Source organism: Aythya marila (genome assembly GCF_965140915.1).
Source record: "Aythya marila genome assembly, chromosome: 6".
NCBI lineage: Eukaryota > Metazoa > Chordata > Aves > Anseriformes > Anatidae > Aythya > Aythya marila.
Genome location: NC_139047.1, coordinates 21,870,296 through 21,894,461, shown reverse-complemented (window position 1 = coordinate 21,894,461; position 24,166 = coordinate 21,870,296). Strand labels below are relative to the sequence as shown.

The window sequence follows — 24,166 nt, the reverse complement described above, 5'->3', positions numbered from 1 at the left end:
AATGCTATCTAGAAACAAGAAGCCAGATTTTGCTAACAATTACACTGCTGTAAAAGCAGGGTAATTCAATTGATGTCCCTGCATTTAGTCTGCATCTATTTCAGAACAACAGAGCATATTCTTTTCCAAATGCTGTCCTGATATAATGAACTCCCTGGCATTAGAAAGACATTGAAGATCTGTTGAATGTAAGGTCTTGCCCATTGAAATCAAGGAATAATTTTTAACCAGATCATCTATTTCAAAATATGCATCTTTTATTTTAGTGCCATTGCTTTATCTGCTAGCCATCTGGATATATTCAGAAAGTCAAAAGTTGCTTTCATTTTTAAAGACTCTTATTTGATGCTAGAGATTCTTCTGCCTGTAGAATAATCCCATTATACTCTGCAACTAGAACAGGAATTAAAATAGAAACTGCTTTTTTTCATTTGACTCTTCAGGACCTGATGAAGGTGCAAGCTCAGCACCTCAGATCAACCAATTAGCAGTGCTCAGTGGAAAGATATTACAAATAATGTCTAGGCAGTGCTTTATTCAGAGTGTGAATTTCTCTATTTTTTCCTTCATTTTCTAATGAAATCCAGTCATTGGTTTGGAATGAATTTTCCAGAAGAGAAGAGTTTTGTATCTGTTTATATGCATGTATGGATAAGTTCATTTTCTGTCACACAGACATGAAGTTTCAAAAGGATTCTCTTCTCCTTTTTTTTTTTTCGTGTCCAAAAAAATAAATAAATGTGATAATTTAAAAAAAAAAAAAATCCCTCATACTAGTGCTTCCTCTTTCCTTTTCTAGTAAGACAATTTTCACTCTCTAATTCTGATCACTAGGAAAAACATTCTGCTGAAGCTGATTCTTTTGTAACTTTCTGCTTTACCGAACATGCACAAACATCATTTGCACTCTTTATGGGACTCACGTTAGCCTGTTATGTGGTTTGGGTGCCTGCCAAATTTACAGGCAATGTCATCTGACATTTGCTGCCTGGAAATTCCAAATCCTTCACAGTAATTTTTAGAAGGTCTGTGTCCTGCTTGTACTAGTAAAGGAGGGGAAGAAACAGGGTTGTCATGAGGGCAATGAAATGCAGCTATGACATAGACTTATAGAAATATTGGCATAAAACCTTGCTTAGTTCGATGGTTACCAGCGATCAAAGAAATTTCATATATGTGCTATGGTCAGCCTGTAGTATTGAAGTTTCATGTTATTCAAACAGTTGCAGTCTTCATGAACTTAGACGACTTTCTCTTAACATATTACTCTGCTACAAGTGATATTGGTGAAAGTGTCAGTAATCTATTACATGCGGAGCAGCATTGTTTAATATTACTGTAATTTCATTAACTGGAATTTGTCATACTTAATTAGGCTGGCTATGTAGCCTAATGTTTCAGAAGAAGGCAAATTTTAACTCCTTTTTTCAGCCGTCCAATAAAAAGCCCCATAATATGCCTTGACAAATTCAATTTTGCACAGGAAATGAGGTGAATGACTTCCTCACCCCTGCAGAAAGCAATTTATATCCCAAACCATCAGACACACAATCCTTATCATTAAAATTATCTGTATAACTATAAATCTGTTCAGCAGACATGACATTGTCCTATCCTTTTGAAAAATCCTACCGTATCTTTTTACGTTACACCAAGTAAGTCCCTTGACTTACTTGAAGAAAGAAATAAATAAGAAAAAAGTAAGAAGAAATGCATGCTGTGACTTTGAAGGAGAGATGGTTGATTGTACAAAAGACTTCAGATCTTCAGATTCCCAGCAAGTATTTTGCTTCAACTGTTACTAGCTCTTTCTTTGTGATATTCACAAATGTTCCTGTGTTGGACAATCTGTTTTTCCTATGTATGAACAAAATATTTGCTAGTGAGCAAGACTGCTCGTTGTCTGTTCTTTAATTAAAAAATGTCAGTTATCTTGTCAGAGAGCAGAAAAATGCTGTATGTGCCCACTCGTGCACCAAAGGCAGGAAATATTTGGAGTGAAAAGTCAGTGACCAAACATTTCAGGTAGTGTATTAAGTACAACACCACAAACAGGTTGAAAAGTTGAACAAAATCTCAAAGATGTCCAAAAATCAAAAGCTGTTGACCTACAATTTGAACACTGATGTTCAAACCATGCCTATCATACTGTCAGGAAATGCAGATGATTGCTTGATGTAGATGGGGAACAGCCTAGAATCAGACAAGGAAAATGGTAATCCTAATTCCTGGAATTATCATCTTTTTGCAATTTATAAATTGCTGAGTAATAACAATATAGTTGGTAAGTAATATTTATGTAATAAAAAAAATTAATGGTACTGTGGAGCAGTACTAATACATAATGCAGAGCAATTACAGAAAAGTCTGCTCAAGCTGCATTCAGGATGCAGTGCTCTACAGAGCGCCAAACAGGGATCTTATGATTACTAAACTGCTAATTAAAATGCTTTTAATTCATTTTTCTTGCTGTTTACTTCATACTTATTTGAATATGACTGGAATGAAGTACATTGCTAAATATGACTGTGTACCTTCTAATAGATTAGGTATTAGAAGAATATAAAAAGGAGGAAACTGCTTGTGTACATGAAAACTAAAAATGACTCAGTGTCCGGTCATTCCTTTTGCTGTGCTAAAGGTATACATTTTTGAAATCTTTTTCACATATCTAACAAAATAAACAATTAAGATTAATTTGTATTCTTTTAAGATTCAGTATTATAACAATGAAATCCACAGACAAGATGCCTGGCACTATTGCTCATGTTGCCATCCTTTCTTTGACTTGGGTATTTCAGATTGGTTCTTAACACAATCTGCGCATAGCATTTTTAGTTATATGTTACATTCGTACAGGGCCTTCCAATAAGATACTTCAAAATGTTATTTAATCCTTGAGTTCCATTAAATCTTTATTGTTTAATTTTAGTGAATTTAAAATCTTCAGAGAAAAAAATGTATTGAATTGCAAACATTACTTTGGGAAACAGTAAAAGAATGTTAGTGGATTTTTTTTTCCAATGGGAGAAGGATGTGATGCCCACAAGCTTTACAAATGCATGACAAGCATAGATAAAATTCTAGGCTTCGTTTTGCATGCAACATTTCAAATGAGAACTACTCCAGATTTGCTAGTAAAAACTTTATCTGAAAACCAGTTTTGGCCTTGTCTATAGATTTAATCCCTTTCAACTTTCAAAAAGTACTATAACTTACCATGAATCCCCTTAAACAAACCTAAGGTGTTTACAAATCTTGACTGCTTGAGCAGTCTGCTTCTCAGAACTGACTGGACCTACATTCAGAGTCAGAGTCCTGACACTGCATATCGTGACACCCATGTCTATGTCAAAACCAGCCACCAACTCGTGTCCTGACAAGGACCATGTCCTAGGAAAGGTTATATGAAAGTCAATTCCAGATGAACAACTTGAATAAACCACTCTACCATTTGTCAGCTGATGAGAAATTTGTCCGTTGTCAGGACAGAGTCTTCTATTGCTGTCATGAACATCTCAGGTCATGTCTGGTGATCAGAGAAACTGAGAACTGATGCCCTCATAAACATTTTTGAGTATTTGCAGAAAACATAGCTTGCTCCAACATCTGCCCATTGCCAATGTGCCAAACATCCCTAAGGACAAAAAGCAAAAACTTTTAAGGGAATTTTAATCATAAAGTCTTCCTAACTAAAACTTGAAGTAGTCAGAATGCTTAAAAATAGTATCTCTAGAAATCTTTACTGCTCCTCCGTGCTCATCATTGATTATAGCACTGTTCAAGTTACCTGAATGTATAATTATTTGCATTAGAAAATTACTTTTTTGGATGGGTTTATGTGCATGAATGCTGAATGCTAAAACCACAGATTTGATGTGCATGAGAGAAGAAAAGTAGTTTGAGCACTGTACAAAACATGTATTGAAAAGCCTAAAAATTCAGATCTAAATATTGCCCAAATAGTCTCAGCTGAAAAAATAGAAGTTGGGTATGGTCAGGAAAATTATCTGTCCCTAAAACTTTGAAAACAAACTTAAAATCTGTAGTGTACTTTGTATAGAAAATCTCTGGAAACTTATTTATATATTACATATAACAACATAATAATGCTTAGTACTGTGAGAGAATTAATATAAAGGCTGCCTTTCACAGACACTTTATCTGCTTTTGCTAATGTAAATAATTGCATAGTATTCTAATATGATGCTTACTTGCATTTGAATTCACTTTTATAAGTGGAAAGTTACATTTGCAGCTTTTTAGTTATAATTAAACAAGTAATAAACCATGCTGCCTATTTAGTGGCAAAGATATTGCTTCACATTTGAAGACCACAAGATTCTAAATTTCAGAAATAAAAAAGAGCAATGTAATGAACCGTGAAGGCATCACATATTCATTAATAATTTAATTTAGCAACAGTTCCAAATTTTCATGATCAGATGAGGACTAGCTATTTTACCACTGTTTTCCTTCTGTCACCATCATATACAGTTACACCCTTCTGCACCATAATTTCCCAAAAACCTTAGGTGAAGCAAAGAATAAGTGAAAATAGATTCTGCCCGTCAGAGATTTTTTAGTTCAAAAATAAACTTTCAAAACAGATACAGTTATATCAAGGCTTGGCCATTTTCAGAATGTGGCAGAGACAGGAGTTTTTAAAGGCGCACACACATTCCTTAAGGTATTTCTTCAGCTGGCAGAAAGAATTTATCTGAAGTTCCACCAGGAACATAGATTTGTGTATCTATAAGTCCTTGCTCTTCACCTAGGTACAGTGGATGTCTGTAGACCTGCCAGACCCTGAAATCTAAAACAATTCCAGAGACGTACAATGGCTCCTGAAACCTGAGGTAAAGCAATCATAGAATCACAGAATATTCTGAAATGGAAGGGACCCACAGGGATCACTGAGTCCAACTCCTGATTCCACACAAGACCCAAAAATCAAACTATATGTCTGAGAGTTGTCCAAATGCTCCCTGAACTCCAGCAGGTCACTGCCTTGGGGAGCCTGTCCCAGTGCCCAACCACCTCTGGGTGCAGAACCTTTCCCTAACCCTCGGCCTGACCCTCCCCTGTCCCAGCTCCATGCCATTCACTCAGGTCCTGTCACTGTCCCCAGAGAGCAGAGCTCAGCGTCTGCCCCTCCGCTCCCCTTGTGAGGGAGCTGCAGGCCACCACGAGGCCTCCCCTTAAGAGACCTATTTCAGTCTCTTCTCTGGGCTGAAAACCAGCTGAAGCAGCAAATCCTGCACAAATTCAGGGTTGGCTAGGAGTTTATAATTCCTACACTCACAGTCCAAATCAAGGCTCTAGAGATCCCAAGGCTCTTCATCGGTGTTAAATACAGAGGGAAAGAAGGCACTAAACATCTCTGCTTTGTCCCTAATTGTGAGGTGATCATCCTCATCCAGTGTTATCTCTAGTCCTCCTTTTGCTGTTAACGTATTTAACAAAAAAAGCACACACTTTTTATAGTCCTCCACAGTAACAGCCAGCTTCAACTCTAATTGAGCTTTGTTTGCATGGGTTATCTCTATACAATAGTGAACAGCAACTCTGTAGTCCTCCCACGTTGCCTAACCTCACTTCCAGTGTCCATACACTTTCTTTTCCCACCTAAACTCTAGAAGAGTTTACATTCTTTACATTCTTACATTCTTCACATTCTTTACAGTCTTACATCTTTAGCACACACTTGTTTTTCCTCCTTCTTCCTCATTTCTACTTATTATGGTTCCTCTCAAATATCTATCTTTAGGAAACCCCTATTTACAAAATGTATTGTGAAATCTCTGTGTGGTTTTTGACCAACACTAAAGAAAAAAAATGGTATCTATCTAGAATTGATGGAGGGAGATTCCTATTCCTAGTAAGTAGGCTACTGGTGGTATCTTAGGAAAGTTAAACATTTTCTCCCCTCAGTTGTAAAAAGATCTAAAGTTCTTATTTTTCTATGACTACTTTTAATGTTAGAATAACCCTTTAATTCCAGTTTCATTCATAATTTAAGAACTTTTAAGTATTCAATGGTGAACCTAAAGATACAAACTAGTGACATTCTATCATTATAGCAAATCCTGGCAATTTTACTGAAAGGTTCCAGTAGATTGTATAGTCACAGTAAAGGAACTGAAGTATACTGGAGCTATTTGAGTTGCCGGACTGTCTTGGTGCTGCTTGTGAGAGTTCGGTACATTAATGTATATATCTTCTCCAAGCTATAAAGGTTTGGATGATATGAGAAACAGGGAACAAAACAAAATACTGAAACCTCCCACTATCCTGAACTAAAGATTGGATAACCATTCCATAAGTATCTATGTTCCTTATTTTTTTTAATGGGCTAAGATAAGAAGGAAGGTAGTTTTGAATAACTGAATAAGAAACACATTTAAAAAGCCAAGAATTTTGAAGTTAATTTATTATTTTGTGCCATTTCTATTACAAGATAAATTAGGAATGGAGTGACAGTGCTGTGTCTGAATTTCCTTCCTGTGTTGTTGTATCAACTTTAATGGTATTTAGATAATAACATAAGGACAATTTTTGATTTATACTTCAGGAAATAATGATCAACTTTGAAAATCAGAAACAAAGGTGTACAAACACATGTCTGAAAATGAATTCAGGGCAAAGGCCAAAGTTCTGTCAAATTTAGAATCCTCTTCTCTTCTACAAGGTACACAGCTTTCAGTATAGGACTATTACCTTTTTTTTTTTTTTTCAAAGGATGGCTACTGGTATGTATGACTGCATACGACATTTTGATCAGATTTGGCCTCTAGAAACAGCCTCTCTGGGAGGAAACAAGACTCTTGTAGAAGCTCCCTGAGGTGGCTCCTAGGCACGGTGGTAACAGCAATAACAATAACTATAACAGGAGCAGATGGAAAACTGCAGTGATGAGCTCTCTGATGACCATACACTTTTTGTTAGGGGGTTTGTGCTGAAGGTAAGATTTTAGGGACATGAAATCTTGTTCCAAGCCATATGCTGCTTGCCTAGATATTAGTTGCTCCCTGCTCATTTAACCACCTGACACTCTGGCTGAATATTAGAAACTCTTTTCTAATTAAGCCCAAGTGGACTTCATTAGCAAAATGCTAATAGTTTAACACAGTTAAGTAAGAGCTTCCATTTTTGTCCAGATTCTTACCCTACTTTCTTGCTGGGGACACAGAGCATAGTGCTTGGCTGAGTCATCTATTCGTAAAGTAAACATTTAAATGTCTAAACTGGGAGGAGGGGATGAAAATGGGAGTTAACAATGAAAATAAAATGAAACGTTTGAAAATGAATAAAGTGAAACATTGCAGAATGCATTTTATATCCAATTACTACAGATTGTGTCAACATGGGCAAGTGCATAAGATTTCATAAGAACGTTCTTTTGTGAGCTTTTAAAATCACATCCATGGAAATAAAAATTCCTTGTTACGAGTTCCCTGAGCCAGCTGGCAAGAAAATTCAAGATTAAGTATTGTTAGCTACCTGAATCTCTGGTTCCTAATATAACAATATAACTCAACTGGAGACCATATAATTGTCTCAGCTAGAGTCTCTGAGATGATGTTCTTGTCTTTGGATTACAGCTAAAAATCCAGAGTTAGGGTTTATTTCAATCAGGTCAACATTACATTCCTAGGTAGTATGTCCATGCTGGTTTATTTAGCCAGTTTTATATTACTGTTAAAGTATTTATATGCTCTGTCAACAGAACAAAGGGCAGATGTGATTTGAGTTTATCACTAGTGTAGTTTTAGCCTCAAATCAGTTTTCTCCTGGGAAAGGATTTCCTATCTGATTATTTCTAGGGCTTCACAAGAATTAAGTGTGAGTGCTGAGAATAGGTCCAGGGTTTTGATAGTTTTCAGCTATGGGTTTCATAAATTAAAGTTAAATGCAAATAATAGTTTTTCATGAGAATAACAGGAGACAGTCCCAAGAAGGTGAAGCTTTTAGAACAAGCATTAACAAAAAGTTAAACAAGGCACTAATCAGTATCAGTGCTTGAACTCCAGAAAAATCTTTTCAAAGCCTCAAGTTTTCAAGCTCTCAGTGAGCTTACTTTGCTAGGGTGGCACTCTGACTGATACTTTTGCATTTTTTCAGCTGTATGTTTGGATTCCATATTGATGAAACCAACTCTAGTGATGCCCTGTTCAGCGTGGAATATCAGATCTGCAGTCAGAACTAAGGGAGCTAAAGAAACTTCTTGCCTCTATGTAATGTTCTCAAAAATAGCCATCTCCCACTTAACTACTAGAGGAAAATGAGTAATGGGCAAGACAGGGCTGTATTCTGCACTGCTAAACAAAGCATCTGAATGTAGATAGAGCAGTTCATTGCCCCTCAGTTTTAAGCAGGAGACTAACTTGCCAACCAATCTGAAAGCTTTGGTGGGAGCTGCCAGGCAGAAATACTGCTTATTTCAAGCAGTCATGGAGAGAATTTCTTGGCTGACTGTCAAGCATCTATGGCAACTGGCTGAGGCTGCACCTGCACCTGTGCAAGGAATATCATCCATTATCCTGAAAGTCCTGAAATGAATTTATTTTAGGTGAGAGCAAGAATAAGCTGCTTTGTAGCGTATGTGTTAATTTTTGCAAGGGACCTCTTGTGGTATTGCAGTTGTTTCTGGAAACCAGAGAACAAGCTACATCCTCAAGTGGCCTTATACCATACAAACCCTATAAAAGCATATTATAATAGAGCTTAATGATAGAGCTAATATCAATTTTTGTTGACACAAGTAAGAAATGATGGAAACATGTACAGGTGGACTGAGGTCTTACTTGGAATTGGAAAAGTAGTGGTACTAACTGCAGATGCATGAGCTGTGTTGATTTTCTTTAACCCCTGATAAAACTCCTGCAGGAAGAGTTGTCATGGCAACAAGGTCCAAATCAGGCTAGCATGAACTAAAGGCTGAGATAACACAATCCCATTTTTAGCACTCCAAAAGGGAGAAAATCACTGATGATCATACTAAAGATGAAAACAATACATTCCCCAACTGTGTGATATGTTAGGGGGTCAACAACTGAAATTAAAAATGTCATCAAGAAGTCAATTTTCATGAGCAACATTCTCCCCCATAATAATTACAAATAAATAAGAATTTGGTGATATGTAAAATATCAAAATCTGAAAGTGAGAAATGCTGGATGTCCATTTAATTTGTAGTCTATTCAATTACAGTTCTAAAATCAAAATATGATTGTTAAAAGTCATCATGTGAGGCATTTTTAATCTGTAAGAATACTGTGACCAGAAATGCATTTGCCAGTTCAGGAGCTCAGTCTTTTCTACTCCAGTTTTTCTAAGGCAATCTGCAGCATTATGCCCAAATATTTACCAGTTATAGTCTAACTATGTTGGATCAAAATATGATGCAGCTCCCTTCTATTGGTAGTAAATGTTGAAATAAATAGAACTTTGCATTCCAGTAGTGACCTCTAGTACTCCACAACCTCATACAGAGTGTAGGATAGGACACAGAAAAGTGACATAGAAGGTCTAATGCCTCCTTCAGTTCTGGCAACTTTCAGAGAATCTGAACAGGGACCAGAGAGGGCCAGTAAAACAGTGGGCCAAAAGCATACTCACACCTTGGCAAAAGACTCTCATGTGGACTCAGGTGGACTACCAATGTACCACACTTCTGTCTAACTCAAAAATTACGAGGTACTATACAATGACTACCAGGACTAAAGCACTTATTGCCAGTTTTGTCCTTTTTTTTTTTTTTTTTCAATGGTGCAACTTTATTTTATTTGCAAAGACAAAACTGTGTAAAATTATATTCTTTCAAAAGTAATGTAAATAAATGTCTCCAAGAGGCTGTTTAGCGTAATCTAGTGTGCAAGAACCATAAAAGCCTGGGGCCTTGGCACCACATTAACACCTGAGGAACCTATTTGTAATTCTGCAGCAGGCACAGCATGGAAAATCACTTCCATCTTATCTGGGTGTTAGCATACGTTTTCTCATAAGAAATGTGAAGGTTGTTCAGGCAAAGCACCTCTGTCAACAGATTCTTTGTGAGGAGCAGATTGAATATTTCATGGGGACATTTTCCTGACAGATTTGTTGTCAGTCTTGGCTTCCTGCCCTAAAGAAGCTTCTTTGATTGAATGGCAATGTCATTGTTCTGAGTAGCCATGCTCTGGATTAAAGTCTTCCTTCATAAAGCATTATACCTGCTATGTACCTCTAAAGTATTCCCATTTATTATCAACTACTCTGCAATGATAAAATTGGTTTTATGTATGGGGTTTAACTGTGGAGTATGAAAGACAGGCATACCAGAAACAATAATTTGTCAGACAAATCATTGGACCCTGAAACTATAAAATTATTCAAGAAATTATGCTTTCCCGTCATAAAAATGAAAATCTTGTGAGTATCAATTTAGCTTTCTTCATGACAATTACTGTCTGACCATAGCAACTGTCTAGAGTTCCTGGTATTTAGGAGTACTCCCAAAAAGTCTCTAAGGTGAATGTAAGCACAGAAAACCTGAACTGTTTCCAAGACAACCATTTACACATTGCCAAATTAATCAAAATCTGACTATGGGAATCTACTGTGTCCTGAAAACAAGTATTTTAATTCCAGGGAGAAACACTACCTAGCATCAAGTTCAGCAAAGCTGAAGGTAAGCTATTACCTTTGCTGAGGATATAAAGTCAACACTGCTAATAAATAATCCAGTAGGCTAGTTTTTCCAAACATTTTAAAGCATGGCGTCTCAGAAAATAGATATTGCTTAAGAGGTGATATACATATATACGTGTATATATACACACACATATATGTTTATCACAAGGACAGTGAGGTAGCTTTGTGTTTGAATAGCTCTGCACTGATGGGTGTGAAGTCATAGGAAGGTGAAACTGATATAATCTAGTCATATATAATCATGTAGGGGACAATGCACAGAATGTTTCTGCTGCTCAGCTGGATTCTCAAGACCTGCTACAGTAACAGCCAACATGGGACCCTATTGTACCCAGCATTACCAAGTGAAATACCAATGAATAATGAAGCAGTACTGTCTAATGTAAGACATGAAGTTAATTACCTTTCTCTATTTCACTTTGAAAGGACAATTTCCGTCTTCGTAGTTTGCAGTTCTCTCCATCCGTATCATTAGTAGTTTGTGATCTTATTACAAGGTCAGACTTGATTAATGAAATATGAAACATAATGACAGATTAGTTCCACATAAAAAGAGCAGGTTTTCAATAGCTGATTGACTGTTCATGCTTTAAGAAAGGCAATATTACACAAGTCAGTTTACATCAACCTCTCCATCCCTATCTAATGGTATTGGTCCATGCTAATGCTAAAAAGTTTTTGCAGATAGTGCATAACTGGCAGTGTTGCCACATGATGGTGAAACAAAATTATCTTGATAAATTCACATGTAGAGACACATTTTATCAGCTTCCTGTGTTTTAAGTAAGTTTAGAGAAACTAAATAAAAAAAAAAAACAAAACACCTCCTTGCAATACTATATACATTCTCTGATAAAGTTGTAATGTGCTAACTGATTTGTAATTAGTTTTATTTTTAATTATATGGTAATAATTATAAAGGTTACATTTTACAACAGGAAATATAAGGTTGACAAGCACCAGGCACTTTATTCCTCATTATTATTATTCTTATTTTGACCCTCCCTTCCTTTTTATCAAATTCAGTTCATTAAGAGACATATTTCATTGTGTTTCATAGCTGAACACAATGGTATCTTTCTCTATACATCTTATTAGAAGATGGATGTGTTTTTTTGTTGCCTTTATAAATACAAGGTGTATTTAATTCTTCTTTCTACTTATATTATAACTGCAGAATTTACAAGTAAGCTAATAAAACACCAGTTACACTCTTTGTGTATGCACCTAAGGAATTCACTTAATCTACTTCCCTTCCCTGTATTACTGATGTTTGTACCGTACTTGAGTGTACCACTCAGGAAAACAGATTTGCATGTGGGAGAAAGGCAGAGGGAAAGGTTTGGTAAGTGTTTGCATCTTTCTCTATTCCTTTCATTGTAAACCTGGTCGGTAAGGTGTCTAAGTGGTGTCTCACTGGTAGAATAACTGCAGAAGGAAAAAGGCACTTTATATAAATAAGAGGACAGAAGCAGAAGCTTAGGCAGAAGCACCTATTATTCAGATAACAAATCTGGATATGAGTGATGTTTTGAAGATCAGAATGTGTTCATTACTTCTTTTGGGGATGATTTTCTGGATTGTGACAGTGGGATGCAAGTGGAATTGCTAGAGAAAACTGTTACTCTGCAGGCTCAGAGGCATGGATGAACATGTCCTTCCTGTCTCTGTGAAATCTAGTGATTTTTTTCTTAGTGGCTAGTACAGCAGTAAGAAATAATATCTGAAAAATTTCTAAGAGATGTGACCAGCAAGAACTTTCTTTGTCTCTTCTACATCACAACGCAATGTGATTTGTTTCAATTTGCTCAGATCTAAAGAAAAAATGATAAAACATTGATGGCAAAGTAATTGCAGGAAATAATTGCTAAGAAGACCAAAGTCATTAATGTGAATTTATCTTCAAGAAACCTTTCAAATATGTGGACCTTCAGTTAACTTAAATTTATCACTAGACTGTAAGTTCATTGTATTGTATTTCACATGTAATTAATAATGATGACCTTTTCAATAAACACAAAATGATACATTTCAAAATAAAGAATAGGATTGGTATTTTTTTCAGATTTTCAGAACAATCTTTTATGGAAAAAAAAAAAAAGGCTCAGCATAAAAAGAAAAGAAATGACATTTCTTTTTGGAAGTTATTTTTATTTAAAAATTTTAAACTAAAGATCAACATGTGATTAGCAAAGAAGTTCCTGTCATTTCTAATTGAAAACTTGGAATTCTTTGTCTCTGTGATTTTCAGACAGCCTTTGAGGCCAAATTCTGCTAGCTGCTTCTCACTGAATTCCTGTTTCTCCTTTAAAGTATGGTAAAAACAAACAAACAAACAAACAAAACACTAAATGGCAGTGTCTCATAAATAATGAAATGTAAGCTGGCCATTCTGTGGGCAGTTTAGTCCATATTTGGTGGTCAGTGCTAGTGTACCCTACAGCTTTCTGGGGAAAACTTTCTAGAGCCCCAGAAGCCTCTCCTCTTTTCTGCTCAAACTTCCTCCTATTTTCCCAATTTCCCAGCCTAACCCCCTCATCATGGTATGAGGGAACACTTAGGAGAGTCACTGTAGGAAAAAGAGACCAAGAAACCCCTGTAAATCTGGAGTGAATGAAATTTTAAAAAGTCCCTTGTACACCTTTAGTCTCCCAGGAAGTAGGGTGCACTTAAGTTAAGAGAATTAACAATTCATGTTTGAAAGGCAGTTAATTTTTTTGTATTATTAGGCACAGAATGAATCTGGATAATCTGATTTATATTTATTTCATGGTGATACAATTATATTTAGTGTCAAAAGTCCCCCTTGTAGTGACCCAGGCTATAGTCATGTTCACTGGAAAAACATACTTTCCATGGCTTTAACAAAAAATCCAAAATCCCCCTGGCTAAAATTTTAATACTATTTAAATATAGAATCAAATCCTGTTAGATTAACATCATCTGGATCATTTCATTGACTTCTTCTGAGTATTACTGACTTCAGTAGGAGCAATCAGGTGAGCGTGTTTTTTTAAAAATAGGATTTAGCCTCAGGCTTTTAGCTTTTGGTTTTGCTAAACTCAGTTTTTCAGTTGCTATTTTCAAGTTTTGTTACTGTGGCATAGATTCTGCCCAATACTAAGAAAAACAAAACAAAACAAAACAAACAAACAAAAAACTTATTTTATGTACCTTTGCAGTTTCATCTCTCAAATTAAAAGTCAGTTCTAGGTTGGTGAGGAAGAGATCAGAGAATTCAGGGTACATATCCAAAACTTCTAGTAGATCTTCTCGCTGTATCTTATGCAAGTCACAGTATGTTAAAGCTCTCACATCTGCATTTGACTTTCCTGGTTTTGCATAAAGATGTACCATCTCTCCAAAAATATCATTTTTTCCTGCAGAAAGAAAATCAGATATAGAGGATTATTTTAAACATGAATAACCCATTAAATTGGATGATGTATTTCTTTTTGATAACAGTGTAGAATACTTAATTTTACATGAAGTGATACAATCTCAGTACCATTGCATGTATGTTGGTTTAAATCAAAAGTATTCAATAGTAAAAGTAAACTCAATGAAATTATGCAGGCATATAAATGGACTAAGTGAAAGGAAAATCTAGTTTCATCACAGTTTTCCTTCAGTTCTGTCAAAATAGAAGGATTAAAGAAGCTTCCTTTGTTCTTCCTAAGAAAAACTTAATGTATTTAAATCATATGATGACAAAGTTTATAATTTCTGACTTTCAGTAGAGTCCAGGACCTGTCTGGCCTAGAATCTCATTTTGTTAAATGTACATGAAGAAACAGACTTTATTAGAAATATATTTTAGTAGAAATTTACTAGTTCTTATATATATATATTTAGAGGGAATGCAAAGCTTCCAAAATGCAGAAGCTATTTTCAAGAAGGTCTTTAAATATAGCTGCTTCTGTTTTGGTACTATTACAATTCTTCCATCAATGTTGACACATTTGCACTACCTGTTTGCTGAAATTGTCATCTCTATTTAGTTGCTTGTTTTCCCCAAATCTTCAGCTAATTGTCATAAATGCAAAGCAATCACAGACTAGTTCAAAATATGCTTTAAATTAAGGTTTGCAGGGCATACCTGCAAAATGGAGGTGAGGTTGTGTATCTAGGAAAGCACTTACGGAAAAGAATACCGGTCATAGCAATTTAGCAACTGAGCAATAGTAGGCTGCTGAGAAAGGGTGCAGGTGATTTTGCTTCTCTGATAAACATCTGTGTTTTTTTATACTGGATATTGGATTACTGCAAGTAGCTCTTGTTTCTCTCTTTTTTTTAAGGGCACTGAGAACTGGGTGAGCAAGGTGAGCAAGAGCTAAGAGATTCAAAAAATAATTAAAAGGTAGAGTTGCTCTTAAAGAGCATGGTCTATTTAGTTTCTCAACAGGAAGATTAAAGAGGTAACGATTATATTGCATATATCCTTATGGAGAGGAAAAATTACTCAGTAGTAAATGAGTCTAGAATATAATGAGGAATGCAAAGCAAGAACCAATGGAAAGAAATTGAAGCAAGACAATTTTCTATTGGAAATAAAGCATGTATTTTTAACAATAAAATGATTCACTCTGGAAATAAACTGCAAAGAAAAATGATTGCTTTTTCATCTTATTATTTCTTCAGATCAAAATTCATTTCTTTTCTCAACATCATGCTTTCATCAAACAGCTCATTAGACACAAAAGATAGTTAAAGATATGAAATGTAAAAGGAGTTTATGATGTAGCAGAAGTTAGCCAACACAACCTAATAGTCCTTCTGGTCTTAATATTTACAAATGGAGAGGTCCCTATCCAAGACATATAATACCTTCTCTGTAATATGACTACATTGACACAATCACAGTATTTTAATATCTTGTCTACAAAGCTGAAAGAGGTGGTAGATTCTATGAGGCCAATAGAAATAATTTTTCCTAAGGACACAGAGTCTTGGCACAGAGTTACTGCTGTCAGGTCAGTACTGGTAAGACCTTAGCAGCATCAGATAATGCTGAGGAGTTGAGGAAAACTGATGGATAAACCCAATGTTTTTCAGAACCTCTGACTTCTGTGATGAAGTTGGAGTACTTATTCAGGGTGGAAATGTCAACTGTGCTATGGACTGAAGTTTTTCAACCTGGAGAATAAAGAATTGAGAGGTTTTTATGTCCTTAGATGAGGAAATAACTAAAAATGTTTGGCTAAGTATTGAGAACCTTTGTTAGGTTTTGGTGAGATTGTGTTGCGGGACACTTATTTTTTTTATAAAAACAGGTTCTTCAGAATACCACAATCTCATTGACTAGAGCCAGCTATCAGGCAGGCTTTTGCCTCATGGGCCATGTAACTGATGTGGGACTATAGCGCAGCTCTTTTTGGCTGCAGTTGTGCATGACTGTCTCTTCCACTCTGGACTCCCATTACCTGGGGGAGCAGACCACTGGCCTGCAGACCCTGGTGTGAGGAACCTTGGAGTGGAAGAGATGCAGTGGCATTGCACTGCTGGTGTTCTGCTGCAGGGTGAGAGGAGCACAAGGATCTGATGTGTATAACACACAAAACTCAGTCTGCATCTTTGGTCCAGTAAGAAATTCATGAGTTTGTAAACTTGTCAGTTTTTCTTCATTGTGAGAGCTATAGAAATGTACATGTATTTGATGTAAGAGAGGAAGTCCTCAGTGAATCACGCTGTTCAGAATCTGGGGAAGACAAGTGAGTAAAAATCTCAGTGTTATACTTGCATGGTCCCTAATTTGCTTGTGCCTAAAGCTGGCCCAGCTGATGAAATGCAATAGCATAAGATGACAAATTCTCTTGATAACTCTATCTAAACATAGGGAAGGATTGCTGCAGGCAGGCCTTTGTATTTCTGTTCAGGTATCCACTCTGCAAAAGCACTAGCAGAAAAACAGTCACAAGTGAATTAATAGCAACATACTGCTATCAGTCCACATTTTGCTTCATCTACTTCATTGTAGCAAAATCACAGAATCATTAAGGTTGGAAAAGACCTTTATGATCATCTGGTCCAACCATCCCCCTACCACTAGATGATGTACCTAAGCATCATGTCCAATCTTTCTGTAAACATTCCCATAGACGGTGACTCCACCACCTTATATATCTATTCAGATGTTCCTTGCATTCTTATTACCTGATTCTAAATTGAAGAAACAAATCAGTAGTTTTATTTAGGTAGAGTTTTAGTTATTTTTCTTTTTAAAATACTATACCTAATATATCTTATTGGTTCCACATAAGAGTCATCACCAGCTGTAGGTAAACTGGACTGAACATTGTTCTGAGACAAACTTCATTGGTAAAGAGAACAAATAACGCCCCATTCAATACAAACAAGAACATGCTGATAAGAAATACAAGGGAAATTTCTAGTGTTATTACACTTAGGTATCAGTCTTGATCAGGTTAATCTGGTACTCTCTTCCTTTTCTATATGCTCAGGGGATAGAAGCAGACATTTCTGAAAACTTCTAGAAGACACTGCTTAAATTAGATACATGTACATGTGTTTCTACATATAGTGAGTCTATGGGCCTCAGTACCCTCATACACTGTTCAAGAAAAGGATATCAAAAACTTTGGCTGATGCAGCATAATCAGAACTGGAGTAACTTGACATCAACTTGTCTCAACTTGCATCTCACCATTTACCTAAGGATAAATGTGACTCACTCCTGCTCTTATATTCTAGATTTTCAAATGACTAGAGCTTTTTGGTGCACATGGATTATTGGAGTGATGTAGACTTTGCTCCTTAAATTATTTCTCTGCTTAATTTTAAATAACAGTGACATTCACAAATTTCCTATCCCAGGAACAACAAATGTTTCTTTTCAGTCCCCTGACTTTTAACATGCATTGCAGTAATCTACTTACCAAGAATGGCTACAACAATGTCACTCTTAAGGATTTCAATGGAGCCTCTTGACACAAAATAAAGAGCAGTGAGAACATCTCCACAGTGCACTAGCGTGTCTCCAGGAGGTGCATGTGTTGTCTTAAATTTCATAGCCAAAGCTCGAAGACAGCCTTTACTGGCCCCTCGGAAAGCTTTGCAATTCTGGAGCAAATTTTGGTTGAGGTGCAGACAAATGTCAGCTTGTAAGCATTCTGGAAACCCCTTCAGGACCTGGAAAGGCAAGCATAAGGATTTCATATAGATGCTCTGAAAGCTGTGTTATATAATTGTTTATGTTTTCTTCCTGGATAGGAGGAAAGAAGTGGCATACAAATAGAGGTGGCTCTTAAGGGCTGTCGGAGTATTACAATTCAACAAGTGCATAGTGTAATCTATATTCCAAAAGTTACATGTTATGAATGTTAATAGAGTTCAAAAAGTAGTGATTCCTAAATTCATTATTAAGATTTATTTCATTGCAAAAAATGGTATCAAGATATGTATGACTGAATATACAGCAGTAAAATAGCAAATAATAAGTATTTCACCTATTCAGACTGTATGTATCTAGTTCCTTTTTATCATCTATAAAAGTAATACTTTTAATATAAGATGATTTTGTTGCTAAAACTATGTTATTTTGTTGCTAAAACTATGTTATTTATAAAATCTACCTGTGAAAAGCTATCTGAATGAGATCTGAGATTTTTTTTTTCAGAAGGGGGAATTTTAATGAAATTTTCATGTTAAATATATTCTGTTTGTAAGTGTATAATGTGTATTTTTATCAGAAAAAAACGTGTCACTGAAACAATGATGTTAAACAGATTTACATAGGCAGATGAATAATTCTTTGAACAACAGGGCTAGTTGCTATGGTCCTTGTTCATCTCTACAACAATGGGAATTTGCCTGAAGTAGAACCACAGGCTTCCTCTTGGGTACCATGGTAACATGCTAATTTTGTTTAGAAGAAAAAAAGTAACCTATTTGCAAGGTTGTCATTACGTCTGAAATGATCCTAAACAATTTAGAAAAGCTTACCTCTGTTTCTTTTAGAGTCAATGAACATTTCTGCAAATGACTTCTATGGGAGTGCTGCCCACCTCACGACTCTATGTTCTCTGTTCAGAAATGGTGCTGACACATTATTACGTACCACCCTTTCTGTCATTTAAATCCTATTGTCTTTCTCAGTGATAATGGGTCATATGCTTACCCTGGAAGTACAATGGGACAGACTATATCTGTTGCATATTTCTAAGGACAGAACATGAACTGATGCTACCAGTCATGAATAATGTGAACAGGATGTGACTTTTTGTTATTAAAGCAGATTATCAATTCATTTCTGTTTACCATGTATCCTGCACAGAAAAAAGATATATACAAGATACATTAATTTGTTGCTATATTTGTTCTTACTTCAGCACAATAAAGGTCTGTGCATTCACTCTTCTTGCATAAATATATTAACATCTCTTGCTAATGGAGAAGATGAATACATTTCTGATATGTGGCTTTTGTCCACGCAAGCCAAGCTATGATTTATAAATGAAATATTAGTACCTTTAACTGAGTTTAAAATGTTTCTATGATTGCTAAGGGAAGTCAATGCTGTGAAATAACAAACACAATGTTATAACATACATACATACAAAACTTTTGTGAGTCATAGGGCATTATCACATGAAATTAATACATCCTCAGAAAAAGCCAGCATTCAACAACAATAAGGAATAGAAAACATGATAAATGAAAAGCTTCTATGTTACCATTCTGTTTTCGATATCTCTTACACTACTAGAAATATATTAGTATGGAATTACTCTGTTAATTTTAATGTACTTATATTTGAATAAAAATATTGTAGATTGTAGCAATTTATTTACTGAATGATAACGAGAAACTGATAACTAAATTTGTCTGGTCAATGAGACAACTGGGGAAAATTTGCAGGTGTTTATTTTGAAATTATTCTCAAGCCATGTCAGTAAAAAAGACCTATTCTGAATTATTTATTTATTTTCTTATAACCCTATCTGAATATCATTTGGAAGAGCTCCATTTTTATAGGATGTAAAATAGGAAATGCATTTTCTATTCAGAGATACTTACAAGAAATGGTATTTGAATTGTTAGGAACTCAGTTTAGGATAAGTTGTATTAATTTTTCACATCAGCTTCTGTTTATCTCATTTATCAAGGGATTGCACTTTACCATTAAGCAAAAACCATGCAGACCATGTGTGTTGGTTTATATTTCTGAAGATACTTTGGCGATATCTTTAAGAAACAATTATTTTCATAACTAATTTATGCTTAATATGAAACTGTTCTAAAATCATCGCATATTAGTTAATAGTTACTTAAATACCAATAACATCTGAAAGATGCTATCCTCTGTTTATGCTTGAAAAAGTCCCTGCTCCATGGAGCTTACACTCTAGAACAGTGTATATAACAGTCTATACATCAGAGAGGAAGCATATTTACTCCTTAATACTACAACTGTCAAATGTTTGGAATGGTGACAGCCACCAAACAACATTAATTTTCAATGGAGTTTTGGAGATTACTCTATTAACATAAGTTTGGAAATGCAAGAAAAAGCTGTTTTGAAGATAAATTTGTTAAAACATTGCTATATACTGCATTACTAAAAGGAGCTTACCATATTGCTCACATAGAATGCAGTGATGTATTGAATCCAAGTACCATAGCTGATGATATATACAATAAGATGTTTCCAAACTAAATTTTATGTTGTGCAGTACTGACAACTTCTTATCAATCCAAGCCTTGTACATTACCAATATTCATTTTCATTACTTTGAGAAAAAAAAAAATCTTATTAACCAATTTTAGCTTGTGTTAATAAGGAATTATCTGATTCTCAGAAATATCTTTGTCTGTGTACAGCAGGAAAAATTGCATTGAAAAATCATGTTCTAACAATGTGGGAATCAACATCAGTATATCGTGTGTACATGCTGACAACTCTAAATATTAGAAAATTGTCCACCCATTCTTCAAAATCATGAGATTGTCTTAAAAATAATGCAAAGCTAAATACTGTATTTCACTTCTCTTTATTTGTTGCAAGCTTTTTGAATTTTAAAACATGTTTAAGTCATATTCCAGTGTAGCAAGAAAAATTTAATACACACTATAAAAAAAAAAAAAAAGCCAAAATAATTGTGAAATTATATGAATGCAGGACTAAGTGATAAAAAATAAGAATTTAAAATTTTGAAAATTATAAAGCAAGAAATTTCACTTTAAATAACATTATTCTCAATGATGAATCCAAAATAAATAAATCATTTGAATAAAGATTTATACAAGTTTAGGTTTCAGTTGCTCCATTCTTTCTTGCCATGTGTCTGTTGTTACAGTCAATATCACCTTAACAGTGGTTCCATCTTGCCCTGGTGAGGAAAGTCTTAGATTCTCATGATTAGAATCAGAATTCATGCATAACTGAAGATACTCAGATGTTCTAAAAAGAAATTTAACAAAGAAGGAAAACATTCTCAAACCACCGCTCACCAAATAAAATAATAAAATAAAATAAAATAAAATAAAATAAAATAAAATAAAATAAAATAAAATAAAATAAAATAAAATAAAATAATGCTGTGACCAAAGGCTCCAGTTGTTTCTCTTTGACAGTTGTGGAGTCCAAGTTCAGTTGCCTCTTCCTTTATGAAATGAAACTTATTCCATGTCAAATAATGTTGGTTTATCTTTTTGGCATGCTTAGAGAGGATAAAAGTATCACTGAGAAGTAAATAAAACATTTAATGTGGAATTAACAATTGAAATTTAGAGATGATAGTAGGGACATGATTCATGTTGCCTTGAGGAATGTAGTCTTTTATATGTGAAGAGGGAATCCAGCTGCATCAAGTATTCTTTTAGAAGATGACAATTAAATATCAATCACACGTGTATCAGACACATTTGTGACACCAGAATTAGAAACATTTATATATATTAACCTCAGACAACTAGCAAATGTTTCTGGCAAAATATAAGATTCATGACAATTTTTATATTTGTCTCTCCTCAGTTCTGGAACAGGTATTGTCCCACAGAAAATATTTAGACAACATCAAAGGAGAAGTAAATCAGAATCTTAACTACAATACTCATCATTAAACATCAAAATATCATCACATCCTATATCAACAGGATCACAGAATGTTTGAGGTTGGAAGGGAGCTCTGGATGTCATTTGCCCCTGCCCCAGCAGATTGCCTAGGACCATTTCTAGACAGCTTTTGAATCTCTCCAAGGATGGAGACTCTGCAACCTCTCTGGGAAACCTGTGCCAGCACTCAAGTTACTCTCAGTAATAAAACCTGCTTCCTGTTGTTCTGACAGAACATTGTGTTTCAGTTTGTGCCCATTGCCTCTTGTCCACTGGGCACCACTGAAATGAGGCTGGATCCATCTTGTTTGCACCCTTCCTTAAGGCATTTATGCAAATGAATAAGACCCCCCTGAGACTTCTCCAGGTTGAGCAGTCCAAGCTTTCTCAGCCTTTGCTAATATTGGAGATGCTCCAGACCCTGCAGTCCAGTAGTCAAAGATATTTCTTGAACTCTGCATATAATCTTCAGCTGTCACCCATTTCCTCTGTTGATACATAGGTAGGATCAAACATTAAATGCCAGGAAGCAGTTAAAGAGGGCAAAAGAGAAAAAAATGTCGTGGGTCTGTTTGGGGCCTGTTGAAACTCATTTGGGCTAAGTTTTTCTTCTCCTAGGATCAAAGCCAGACTTATGAGTGGGCAAGAACCCAGCACATATACAGAATGATAAAGTTAGACTCTCAAGTTCAGATGACAATTTAAAATGGAATAAACTGAAACCCTGGTCCTTCCCCACATTACCTCTTTATTACTGCCCTATGTTGAAATGGTTTGGGAAACTATTCCAACCAAAAACTAACCTGCCAAAAAATTGAACAGCTAAAGGTGCAAGGAAGCTGGAATAAAGATACTTTCTGTCTTCAACCACACATAATTTGTTCTCTATTTAGATCCCATCTGCATAATACAAATCTCAGGACGCTGGTGCCACTTACAGCTGAATTAAGCTCCTGAACAGTCTGAAGAAGAAATTTTGAGCTACTTACTGGGAACAAACCCATGACTTGGAGAGTTTTTTTTTTTTTGTGTGTGTGTTCTGTAAGAACGAGTGAAATTAATTGATACTAATTATTACATTTGGTGAAATAACCTATGTCTCCAGTTTTTGTCTTTCTCCCACCTCATATTAGTATTATCTGAAACTCTTTAGCTGGAAAAATTGCATAGATTTTGAATTAGGATCTCTGTCCTCTAGTGTCTGTCCCCCCAAGAGGGAAAGAGTAGTGCAGGGTTTAGTTCTGTTATAAAGATATGACTTTCAGATTTTAATAGCAGCTTCATCTAGGCAAAGCCTTTATGTAATTCAACCTAGTTGAATTATTATCCCTAGTATTTCTAGGGATAATTTACTATTTCTGTGATAGCTAATTACAGAAATCAAGTATTTCTATAAGCAGAAGGCTGAAGTATTTCCAAGGGCTTTCACCATTTAGAAAAGAATAAACAAGGTCACAGGTGGTGATAATTCTGTTTCAGCAGCTCTTGGACTCCTACAAAGAATAAGAATTATTTCTGATGATTCTTCTTTGTACCAGAAAATATTGCAGAGTCAGAATCTTTTTTTTGTTTGTTTGTTTGTTTTGTTTTGGCAGGATATGAAGTAGGTCCTTACAACAGTCGAGAGAGAAGAGAAGTTGTGATGATGTACTAATTCACTTTTCAATGAGATTTGATGGCTGACAACCTTATCAAGAATTAGTTTCTTCTGCTTTCACTTATTGCCATGAAAGAGATTTGTGTGAAATTATTGGAGCTGCAGTGGATCATTCTTTATCTTACCAAACTTTCTGAGTACATCTGAAAGGTGATTTCTGAGATGTTATATTGCTGGATAAAGAGGACAGAAAATGATTTCAGCTTCCTCAGAAGTTGACTTTTTAATCAAACAAAAGGTGAATGTCTGCACAAGCTGGAAGTAGGCTAGATCCACACATTTCCAAAAATATGGTGATGATAGTTGGAAAATTACTAATTGCTCGTTTTGAGATGTTAGACCAAGCCATTCAGAGAGAAACTGATAAAAGATCACTTTGCAAATAGATTGACATTCTTGAACCTCATATTGTTTATATGAGATCTTCTTTCCCATAACTTGATTAAATGTAGTCATGCATGTTTTTAAGTAGTCTTGTTACAGAAAAATAAAGAACAGCTTTACATAAATGAACAGCTTTACATACCTCATATCTAAGGTACTTTTTGGAAAGCTTATGTTGTATGATTTCCATGACATAGAGGGAAGTAACAGTACCACTTTTCATCATGATTACATATTCCCTCTGTGTAACCAATTACTACTAGTTTTTGTTCCAAACACTTCTAATTTGGATCACTCTTCTGATGTTATAAGCAACATTGCTATTTTTGAAATTTTAGTTTACTTTCCTGTCTTTC

General features: G+C 35.3%; 1 protein-coding gene across 5 annotated transcripts in view; it reads right to left on the bottom strand.

Annotated features, from left to right (window-relative positions):
* Positions 1–24,166, bottom strand: part of KCNH7 (potassium voltage-gated channel subfamily H member 7) — a 220,385-nt gene that overhangs the window by 13,214 nt on the left and 183,005 nt on the right. For all 5 annotated transcript variants that reach the window (XM_082763780.1, XM_082763781.1, XM_082763782.1 and 2 more), the window contains 3 exons: positions 17,592–17,844; positions 13,870–14,075; positions 11,099–11,198 (listed from right to left, as the gene is read on the bottom strand). In XM_082763780.1, the coding sequence (XP_082619906.1) occupies positions 11,099–11,198; positions 13,870–14,075; positions 17,592–17,844 (559 nt within the window). The remainder of the gene's footprint in view (positions 1–11,098; positions 11,199–13,869; positions 14,076–17,591; positions 17,845–24,166) is intronic.